Source organism: Hibiscus syriacus, unplaced genomic scaffold (assembly GCF_006381635.1).
Source record: "Hibiscus syriacus cultivar Baekdansim isolate YM2019G1 unplaced genomic scaffold, ASM638163v2 tig00110264_pilon, whole genome shotgun sequence".
NCBI lineage: Eukaryota > Viridiplantae > Streptophyta > Magnoliopsida > Malvales > Malvaceae > Hibiscus > Hibiscus syriacus.
Window position 1 is genome coordinate 1096231 of NW_024062653.1, and position 12467 is coordinate 1108697.

Consider the following 12467-nt stretch of genomic DNA (forward strand, 5'->3'; position numbering starts at 1 on the left):
TTTAGCCCTTAAACTTTCAATCTTTACAATTCAGTCTTTACTTGAAAATCGAATCAAATTATATATCAATCGAACTGATTTGTCTCCATTAAACATGCCTGGAAGAGCTTAGAACAGTCAAATATATTCAATAAATTTAATTATCATATTTTTATAACTTGGTGTTTTCTTTTTCATATTTTTTAAAATTATTGTATCAAGTGATCTTGTAGTGTCATACTCGTATTCCTTATTTGCATCCGTCCTTCGTAATGTATTACCTATTTACACGAACCGAAGCACAGCAAAATTATTAAGAAAAAGAGGAAAAAAGGGAAAGAAGAGAGGTCTTTTACAGCTGATGGAGGTGTGAAAATACTCCCAAAGATAGATTCCACAGAAACAAATTGAAAAGAACAAATTTTTATATATAAAAAAAAGATTAAAAAACCGACGAATGGGCAATTGATAGACTATGCATTTAAAAGGTAATTCTAGGTGCTCGGTTTCAAACTATCTCTTCTTTCGATTGTTATTGACCTGAGCTTGCGCTGCTTGATTCTAGTTGGTATGGGCGCTTAAACTGTGGATCAGTTTCATTAGATTGTTAAATAAAGATAATACGGTGAAACAAGATGCCTGTAACCTAGACTTAATATGGTCAGCTAACATAAAATACACGTTCTTCAATAGAAGATACTGCACCTCACCAAACACTCTTTCTCTAGTTCCATGTCCATTGTAATTGGTGGAATTCATATTCATTTGCCTACTTTTTACATCTTTCTTTCAGTATAAATATCCGAGTACCATCTTCGTTTGAGTGCAAGCTGTTAACTAGTACCGTCTTTGTTTGAGTTCAAGTTGTAGGTCAAAAGTGTCCCTGAATTGCATTGTGGAAATGGAAACTCCAGTTAAGTACATGTGCGTTCTCGTGTTTCTTGTGAGTATGACCATTGCAGGGCTCAATGGAGTTGAGGGAACTGCTTATTATTATGGTCCCTGTGGGAAACACGATATCGAGAAGGAGGCTGAGAAGTTGGAACCCTGTACATACGCAGCACAGCATCGGAGAGTCCCGATTCCCGAGCATTGCTGCACCGTAATGGAGAAAAAGGTGAAGAATCCAGGCTGCCTATGCGCCGTTCTGTATTCTCAAACAGCATACAATGCAGGGGTGAGGCCGGAAATTGCAGTGACCATTCCAAAACGCTGCAACATTGCTGATCGCCCTGTTGGTTACCAGTGTGGAGGTAAAATTGGCATTTCGCATTACCTTTACTCCTTCTATGGTATTTGTTTCAATACTCTAATGAAGCTATTGTTTATTTCTTGCAGATTTCACTCTGCCTTAACTCTGAAAACTCCCCATTACGTAGTATCAGCAGTATCAGCATGCTGGATTCGCTATGACATCCAGCATTCTTAAGTTAAATAAAATCTGTTGATGTATCTTTCAATAACAAGTAAAAAGTGGTGTTGTTTCTTTGAATAATACTAAATAAAAGGTCCCTTATCATTGCAAAATGTGTGCTTCTTGTTTCTTGATTACCGTTTTCTTTCCAAATCTATAACTAGAAGATTATTCCTCATATCAGGAATATGTAGTAAATTTTACGAGAACAAAGGCTTAAAATGAGTGTAAAGGGAGCCCAGACCAACATGAAGAATTCTAAAACTGTCACCAGAGCCCAAAAGTAGTCAAGTATTTGCCTGTAAAGACTGAAATTAGATGAAGTTCGGCATGATCATTGGTGATATGGTGTAGATGCACTTGCAGGTACTGAAACTGAACTTCCACCATGTTGAACATTTCTTTCATCAGTTTCTTCGCATACGTTTCCCCTTGTTTAGTTATCATGTGTCTAAGAGATTCTCAATCGAGTAACATTTCTGTGAGTGTCACACAGCTTTATGTTAGCCAGAAATTCTGTAATAGTCAAACCTTATTTCTTTTGAGAGCGCAGACTATAGCTTAGGACCGAAATTTTTGCACTGGAACGAGCACCAAACAAACGATTATCGTTCCCATATAGCATGAGTGGTGTAGCAACTAGCAACAAAACAAAATCATCAGATATGTACTACATTAGTCCATAACCTTCAATAATCAATACGATCTGATGTTTCCAGAGAACATATGAACTTTCAGCAAGTTTCACAGTGTCCTGCTTAGGAATATGTTGATTTATGAAAACAGAAGAGTCGAGCCTAACATCTTGAATGTGATTCTGATTCCTATGTAAAACAAATACCCAACACTTACCTTTGAGCTTATGCTTCCAAAATTACAACACCATATATATAGAGTTTCTCTAATGCTGCAACACCATAATTAATGCAAAACAATATGGTAAAATTAGACTCAAAATCTAATTAAAAATTTAATTTGAGAAAAAAGTTGTCAACACAATTGTAAAAAAGATTTTGCAACTCCAATACCTTCTGAACATTTTTCAAGCTCCAATCTATTACTTTTTATCTATTATTATATGATACAAACTTAAATACGTTTATATGATTCAAACTCCAAAACAATTAATCAGCATGATTTACACAATTTATAGTTAGATTCTATAAAAAAAAAAAGGAAAAAAGAGAGGTCTTATACAGCTGATGGAGGTGTGAAAATACCCCCAAAGATGGATCCCACAGAAACAAACTGAAAAACACAACTGTTTATTAAAAAAAGGCAAAAACGATGAGTAAGCAATGTAGGCGATTGATAGAGTATGCATTTATATGGTAATGCTGGGTGGTCAGTTTCAATTTGTCCCTTCTTTCGATTGTTATTGACCTGAGCTTGCACTTCTTGATTCTAGTCCGTCTTAAACTGTAGATCAGTTTCATAAGGTAGATAAAGAAAGATAATAACAGAAATAAGGTGTAACTTATGAGGCTATGACTTAGTATCAAAATCCATGTTCTTCAATAGTAGGTACTGCAGTTGATCAAAGACTCTTTCTCTAGTTCCAAGTCCATTGTAACCGGTGGAATTCTTATTCATTTGGTTACTTGATTTCATTATAAATAGCTGAGTTCCATCTTCGTTTGAGCTCAAGTTGTTGACAAGTACCGTCTTCGTTCAAGTTCAAGTTGTAGATCTAAAGTGTCCCTGAATTATATTGTGGAAATGGAAACCCCAGTGAAGTACATGTGCGTTGTCGCATTTCTTGTGAGTATGACCATTGTAGGGCTCAATGGAGTCGATGGAACTGATTATTATTATGGTCCGTGTGGGAAACACGACATCGAGAAGGAGGCTGAGAAGTTGGAAACCTGTACATACGCAGCACAGCGTCGGAGAGTCCTGGTTTCAGAGCGTTGCTGCACCGTGACGGAGAAAAAGGTGAAGAATCCAGGCTGCCTATGCGCAGTTGTGTAATCTCAAAAAGCATACAAAGCGGGAGTGAGGCCTCAAATTGCAGTGACCATTCCAAAACGCTGCAACATTGTTGATCGCCCTGTTGGTTACCAGTGTGGAGGCACAATTCATATTTTAAGTTAGTTTCACTCTCCTTATTTCAGTATTCTAATGCAGCTTTCGTTTATATCTTGCAGCTTTCACTCTGCCTTAATTCTGAAGACTGTCCATTGCGTGGTATCAGCAGTATAAGCATGTTGGATCTACTCAGCATTTTTAAGTTAAATAAGATCTGCTGATGTATCTTTGAATAATAAAGTACAAATGAAGTTGTTGGATTAAATCTATAATTATGGCACACATATTAATGTATATTGTTATCATAAAATATGAATAAATTAAATGATCAATTATGTTATAAAGTAATTAGGTATTAGAAATTTCATGAAAATAAAAGTGTAGATATAATTCGATGAGGGACAGAGTTATAATTACAAACAATAACTAATTCAATCAACTATATAAAGGAATGATTCAATCAACTATATAAAGAGGTTATTGTCCCCAAGAAATAGATATCTCGTATTACTCTTATCCCGTATAATAAAGAGAATTATATATCCTTGGAAGATCACAACGAAAGGGCAATCTTCAAGATCTCAACCTTCTAGGTAATCTCCAACAATAAATTCAGATACGCTTCTGCAAATCTAATATTTATTTTATTCTTGATGATTTGGCATAATTAAATCTTGATTAGGTTTTTCATTGTTTGGTTCTAATAAGTAGTAACATCACCTTATCATGTTTAATCGTTGAGAATATATTAGTTCTAGGATTATAATTTTTGGACCATATTCTTGATTTAAAAAAAAAATCATCATACGTTATGGATTTCCAATCCCTACAAGTTTTTTTTTCTTTCTTTCTATAATTTACATTATTAATGTGGCTTTTTTTTAATTAATCACTTGTATATGATCTGTTGATCGATTAATCCATATCGGGTACTGCAGAGGTAAGGGTGACCCTCTCAACCCAATTTATTACATTCGTAAACGTCATGATTCGAACCCCTAATCTTGTTTAAGGGACTTAATACCTCATCGCACTAGACCAATTGATTATCGCTTTCATCAACATTAAACAATGATGCGTGAATTATTTGTATCGCATATTATTATTTCTTAGTCCACTGTTGAGTTTAGGTAATCATGCGTATTTTTAGATTGTTAATAAGGGTGTATTCAAATCGTATAATTCTGGAACTGTTATGTCTGCCCTATTGTTTTTTTTTTGTTTTGTGATATTTTTTTAATAATCGTATATATACTGATTCAGTTATATTTCATATTTACTTCAGCTTGATTAAAATTTAATCATTGGTTCTTAAAGAAATTATTTAAGAATAAATAAATTTGTATTTTGGCTATATCTAGTATTTTAGTGAATTCATTGAAACAAAATGTTATCAAAGTGATCTCTTTTACATAGATTAATTTATTTAAAATATCAAGATGATTATGTGTTCTTGTAATTTATGCGCTTATTAATTGACCCAAAGGAAATTTAATATTTGGCCGGATTTAAAGTGACACATGTGATAATAAATATGTGACAATTATAAGGTAATCTTTATGTGAGCATTACATTAGTCCAAAGATTAGTCTTTTGTTCGACATAGTTTATTATCAATGTTTGATTACTACAACAAGAGTATCGTTTACTGTTAGTATTATTGTCCAAAGACTTGGTATTAATGTAGTTTTTGGTATCTTGTGATATGAATTAGTAATTATTTTGAATTTATTATTTGCTTATGTGAGCTTGTTATTTATTTTTGTTCAGGTAGTTCTTTTGCTGCCACAGTTTATGCTAATATCAATTCTATTCCCATCCTTAATGGGACAAATTTCAAGGAATGAAAAAGACACTTACTTATAGTGCTTGGTTGTATGGACATAGACCTTGCATTAAGGGAAGAACAACATGCACCTCTCACTGCGGAAAGCAATCCTTATGCAAAAAGGGATTTTGACAGGTGGGATAGTTCAAATCGCATAAGTCTAATGATCATGAAATACAACATTCCGAAAGCCTTTAGGGGCACATAATTTGAAGAGATTACTCAGGCTAAGATTTTTCTTGACGAAATTAATAAACGTTTTGTTAAAAACGATAAGGATGAAATGACATCACTTCTAACTTCTTTGATTCTATGAAGTACAAGGGTTAAGGAAATGTGAGGGAGTCCATTATGGGAATGTTCCATATTACTTCAAAACTTAAGGCACTTAAGATCTACTCATTCTTATGGTTTTGGTATCACTTCCTGCGCAATTTAACCAATTCAAAAGGCAAGAAAAGGAAAAATTAGAATGAAGCTGCTAAGGGTCCAACTCAAAAAAAATAAAGAAAGTTGTTTATTTTGTAATAAGTTTGGACAATTGAAGAAAGATTGTACCAAATATCACGCTTGGTGTGCAAAGAAAGGTATGATTCTTACTTTGGACTGTTTTGAGGTTAATTTAACTTCAGTTCCTAGAAATACTTGGTGGATAGATTCTGGTGCTACTACTCACATATGTGTTTCTATGCAGGGTTGCCTGAACTTTCGAAAGCCAAATTATGGTTAAAGATACATTTTTTGTGGGTGATGGAAAATCGGTAGAGGTGGAAGCAATTGGAAATTTTCGGTTGCTATTAGGATCTGGTTATTATTTGGATTTAAAATACACTTTTGTTGTATCGTCTTTTAGGCGGAATTTGGTTTCTATTTCTTTATTGGACAAATACGAATATTATTGTTAATTTGGAAATAATCAATTTACTTTGTCTTTAAATTCAAATGTTGTTGGAACTGGTTATTTGAATATGTATCACAACCTTTATTTACTCGATATAATTTCATTCTATAACGAAACTTTGCACGTGGAATCGTGTGGTACTAAGCGAAAATTAAATAAGAAAATTCGGCATCATTATGTCATTTTAGGGTAGTGTCTAATGGTATTTTAGAGTCCCTTTATTTTACAAACTTTAATGTATGTGTTGATTGTATCAAGGGAAAACAAACCAAAACTAAGAGATTAGGTGCCAACAAATCTACAGACATATTAGAATTAATTCATACAAATATTTGTGGGTCATTCCTTACGACATCCTGGAATGGTCAAACATACTTTATAACATTCATAGACGACTACTCATGTTATGAGTACCTATATCTCATTCATGAGAAATATCAGTCTTTGGACGTGTTCAAAATTTATAAAGTTAAATTTGAGAATTAACACAACAGAAGAATTAAGAAAGTTAGATCTAATCGTGGTGGTGAGTACAACGGTGGATATGATGGCTTAGGTGAACAACGTCCATGACCATTTGCTAATTCCTAGAGGAATGTGGTATTATCCCACAGTACACCATGCCAGGATCACCTAGTATGAATTGTGTAGCTGAGAGACGTAACAAGACTTAAGGATATGGTAAGGAGTATGATTGCTCATTCTACCTTACCTGAGTCTCTCTGGGGAGAAGCATTAAAGACAACGATTTACATTCTGAATAGAGTGCCTCCTAAATCAGGTATAAAAACACCTTATGAGATTCAGACAGATTAAAAACCTAGTTTAAAGCATTTTCACATTTGGGGATATCCAACTGAGGCAAGGCCGTATAGGCCACATGAAGATAAATTGAACTCCAAAACAGTGAGTAACTACTTTATTGGCTATTTTGAGCGATCTAGGGGCTATAAATTTTATGATCCCACAATTAAGAAAATTTTTGAGACAGAATTTGTAACATTTTTTAGGGTGTTGAGTTTGGAGGGAGAAATAAGGTTAAAAACATTGCTTTTGAGGAGGAATTGAATTCCAATTCATTTCATACTATCACTTTTGATGTTGTTCAAGTTTCTAACCTATTAATCAAGAAGTGAATCCAAAAGCTCAACAAGACAATGTTGAACAACTCTCTATTCAAGATGAGGTAATTGTTCCAGAAGAACAAACTCAACATGTGCCATTAAGGAGATCTACGAGACAAACAAGAAATGCTATTTCGAATGATTACATTGCATTTCTTCAAGAAAATGAGGATGATAATGGAATGATGGAATATGATCCAATCAAATTTCGTCAAGTCATGGAAAATACTAACTCTCAAAACTGGATTGATGCCATGCAAGACGAGTATAAGTCCATGAAAGATAATAAAGCTTGGGAACTTGTCCCATTACCTAAATGTGCCAAACCAATTGGTTGCAAATGGATATTTAAAACCAAGAGGGATATAAATGTTACTGTGGAGAGGTATAAGGCACATCTTGTAGCTAAAGGATATACTCAAAATGAAGGCACCAACTTTACAAAGACTTTCTCTCCAGTTTCTTCGAAAGACTTTTTAGGACAATCATGACACTTGTTGCTCATTTTGATCTTGAGTTACACCAAATTGATGTTAAGATTGTGTTTCTAAATGGCAACATTGAAGAAACAATTTATATGGTGCAACCAGAACACTTTGAGTTGAGAGATCCAAAAGGATATAGTTTGTAAATTAACTAAATCCATATATGGACTCAAGTAAGCTTCTCTTCAATGGTACCGCAAATTTCATCAAGTAGTTATCTCATTCGATTTTGAGATGAATATGGTTGATGATTGTGTATATCACAAGTTCAGTCAGAGTAAGCATATATTTCTAGTTCTATACGTCGATGACATTTTGCTTGCCATAAATGATGTAGATTTGTTACATGAAACCAAGATGTTTTTGTCTAAGAATTTTGAAATGAAAGATCTTGGTGATGCTTCTTTTGTCTTAGGAATCCAGATACATTGAGATAGATCTCAGGGTATTCTTGGATTGTCACAAAAGAATTACATCGATAAAATACTTAAAAGGTTTGGCATGCATAATAGTAAACCATCTGATACCCCTGTCACTAAAGGAGACAAATTTAGTCTTCCTCAATGTCCTAAAACCGACCTTGAAATTCAGGAAATGCAAAAGATTCCTTACACTTCAGCTGTTGGGAGTATGATGTATGCTCAAGTATGTACGCATCCAAATATTGCGTACATTATTGGGATGTTAGGAAGATACTCAAGCAACTCTGGTATGAAAGATTGGATAGCAGCTAAAAGAGTTATGAGGTATCTTCAGATAACAAAAAATTATATGCTCACTTATAGGAGACCAGATCATTTAGAGGTCATTGGGTATTCTGATTATGATTTCGTTGGATGCCAATATAGTAGAAAATCCACTTCAAGCTATATTTACATGCGAGTTGGAGGAGCTATATATTGGAAAAGTGTAAAATAAACACATGTAGCTTCTTCCACTATGGCGGCAGAGTATGTAGCATACTATGAGGCATCAAACCATAGAATATGACTACGAAATTTTGTTACTAGACTGCATATTTTGGAGAATATTGAAAGATCGTTTAAATTAGTTTGTGACAATAATTCAGCAGTTCTGTATTCCAACAACAATAGGAGCTCGTCTAAGTCAGAACATATTGACATAAAGTTCCTAGATGTGAAAGAGATAGTTCAAAAATTGACAAATATCCATTGAACACATTGGAACAAACTCCATGTTAGTGGATCCGCTCACAAAAGATTTAGTGCATAAGGTCTTTCATGAGCATACTGCTCATATGGGTGTTATATCACTTGATGATATCATTGTTTGAGTGGGAGTTTTGTTTACTTATGTTAGTTTTCATGAGTACACTGATGATATCATTGTTTGAGTGGGAGTTTTGTTTACTTATGTTAGTTTTTAGACATATATGTGTATGGTTTTTTTTATCAAAAATAAAGTATTCAGTTTATTCACTCTCTTTTATTGTTTAGAGATTGACCTCGCTTATGTTTAAAGAGGACCAATTGGAAATAGACATGTGTGGTTCATATTGCATGTAATTTCCATGCTACACTCCATGATTGATCTATGTCCTTTGACTATGTTTGTATACGTGACCATTGATGGGTCTAGTAATGATATGTGAAAGACCGATTTGATCCTATATGGATATAGTTGATGGACGAGATTGTTGTAGAATACCTATTGTATAAAAACAAGTTTTGAGCTCATAAGGTTATACATTTATCAGGAAATATATGTTGCCCAAGTGAGAGATTGTTGGATTAAAATCCATAATTATGGGCACATATTTATAATGTATATTGTTATCATAAATATGAATAAATTAAATGACCATTTATGTTTAAAGTCATAAGGCATTAGAAGTTTCATAGAAATAAAAGTTTAGATACTATTAAAGATGTATTTATAATTCGATGAGGGACAAAGTTATAAGTACAAACAATAACTGATTCAATAAGCTATATAAATGGATTTTATTCCTCAAGAAATAGATATCTCGTATTAATCTTATCCTCGTCAGAGAGTTAATACTAAAAGGAAATTTGTCTTCTTGGAAGATCACAACTAAATGGCAATCTTTAAGATCTCAACCTTCTAAGTAATTTCCAACAATGGATTCAGGTACGCTTGCGCAAATCTAATATTTATTTTATTCTTGATGGTTGTTAGATTTTTCATGGTTTGGCTCTAACAGTTGTATCTTGCAATAATAAGTGAAATGTGTAGTTGTTTCTATGAATAATCATAAATTAAAAGTTACTTTTCTTTCCAAATCGTCTTCTTCTTTTGTCACTCTAACCTAATTAATGTGGGAGAGCTGGGATATAAAAGCTTAAAGGGTGAGAGCAGCTCATGTGGAAGAGCTGGGACAAAATATAAAATTTTTGGACAGAACCCACGCCGCACTGGATTCGACCTGACATCACACGCACATAGCCACGGTTTTGACTCAATCCGATCGGGTCGGATTTTTTTTAAAAAAAATTAGATTCAGGTTAGGTCGGATTCAAGTTTAGGGTGAAAAATATCCGAAGCGACCCAACCCGAAAAAAATATATTTTTACCTTATATATTTAGGAATAATTACAATAATACCTCTTTATATATTATTTTTTAATTAATCACTATTTTTTATTGAATAAAAATAATATTTTTTTATTATTTCGGGTTGTATTGTATCTATTTCAGATTTTATCTCAAAAAATCAGGTCGGATTCGGGTCGGGTGAAGAGTATATATTTTCTGGGTCGGGTCGAGTCGGGTTAAGGATGTAAAATTTTCGAGCAGGTTGGGTTGGCCGAAACCCGACCCATGCCCATCCCTACACGCACAATATAAAATTTCTCATTTTTATTTAGTAAAATATAAAACGATAAATATTATTGTAATTCTCCATAAATATGTGATGTATAATTTTTATATCAAACTAGATTAAAAAATTGCATCTTAAATTTAATTCAACCTAACTTTATAATTAAAAAACCTCAATATGATATAAATTCGAATTTTCAATAAAAAAATAACCGACCCTATACATGAATATATATCTTTAAAAAATAATAATAAAACCTAATTTTTCATTTTTTATAATTATTATGTATGAACTTACCTTTTTTATTTGATCCTATAATATTGTAGTCAAAATAATGTCAATACACACCAATTTTTGCTCTGAACATGCCGTGATTATTGCTGAGGATTTGTATAAATTAATTCTAAATCAAATCCCAATAAAAACACATCAAACATTATTAGTTAATCCAAAATTATTTTTTCATAAAAATCGAAATAATGTAATTTTGGCTTTATTGTACCCTACACGAGGGGTTGCATTTCTATATTATTATTTTCCAAAAATTAAAATATTTGCATCATGAATTTATAATTAGATTTTTTTTTCAAGACTTGATTGCTCAAGATTTTGGCTAGATTGTGGTCTTGACCTTGACCCTACAAACAGGCAGCGCATGTGGTTATAAAAATATATTGAATTTATAATTTGATCACTATACTTAATAATAATATTAGTTAGTCTAAATAATTAACGCCTCTACCTATTTAAGTTAAAATTCTGATGTTGATTTTTTTAATATTATCTTTTTATATTCCAGTATTATTATCAATGATGATGAGTAATCTATTTGAAAAATAATAATAAAAAAATTTTAAAAATAGATTTTATGTAGAAAATCATTTTATAAAAAATCACATATAGAAGAAGATAAACACAAAAGAGATACGCACCAAAATCTAAATCCACCACATATTCCTATTGTTTCTCTCCTAATTTATTTTTTTCATCAAACGGGTCACATTGTGAATTTTTTAGATCTAGCAAAAAAATTAGATCACAATCTCTAACGAACATGATACACTAAGATGATTTTTTTATATAAAAATCTATATCATTATTCTAAATACAGTACTTAATGGTGTGTACTATTTGGATTAACTAATGACACTATCAAATTAATGAATCGAATTATGTTAAATTAAAATATAAGGACTAAATTCTAAATTCGGAACATAGTAAAAGAAGTATAATCATCATTTGACCCTAGTTTATAAAACCTAGAAAGAAGGTTTCGGTCATCACTTGCTTCCTAAGGTAAAATCATTTGACATGAGTACTTCAAAGATTGAGGAAATTAATGATTATCATTACATCCAACAATTTTCTTATCAGTTTATATAATTAATCAATTTCTGAGAAAGATATAAGCATTATTGATGGAAAACATGTTAAAAAGAATCAAAATTCCATAATTGCACTTATGAAAATTCTATTCGTCTCCCCTAAAATATAAATTGATAACAATAAATTTAATCGAATCATATTTAATTATAGAGTAAATTATATTTTTTAGTATTTAAACTATCAGTTTTGTCTTGTTTTAGCATTTAAATTTTTATTTATTTTAAAATCATACATAATATTTATTTTTTTTGTTTTATTTTAGTACCTCGTCGTTAAAAACTTAACAGAACAATTGCACGTGATATTTTTTATGGGTAAATTATATCATTCATCACTTAACTATTTTCTCACTCTTATTTTGCTCACTAAAGTTTAAAAAAGTTTAACTTAACTACTCAACTTTTAAATTGTTCATGTTTTAATCACTCTAATTTATTTTATTAATAATTTTTGTGACATGACATTTTTATTATTATTTTATTAATATATAATTAAAATAAACAAAATTATATTTGAAAG

The 12467-nt window shown here is 31.9% G+C and overlaps 1 protein-coding gene across 1 annotated transcript; it reads left to right on the plus strand.

The window, feature by feature from the left end:
• Positions 1–821: 821 nt before the first annotated feature.
• On the plus strand, positions 822–3568 carry LOC120115414. The gene is made up of 2 exons (XM_039136140.1): positions 822–1232; positions 3541–3568. Exons 1-2 carry the CDS (start codon positions 881–883, stop codon positions 3555–3557), a joined length of 369 nt encoding a protein of 122 aa, XP_038992071.1. The 5' UTR covers positions 822–880; the 3' UTR covers positions 3558–3568.
• The last annotated feature ends 8899 nt before the right edge of the window (positions 3569–12467 follow it).

What these genes read in the sequence shown, in the direction of transcription:
- LOC120115414 (XM_039136140.1), top strand. Translation starts at nt 881, where the DNA reads ATGGAAACTCCAGTTAAGTACATGTGCGTTCTCGTGTTTCTTGTGAGT.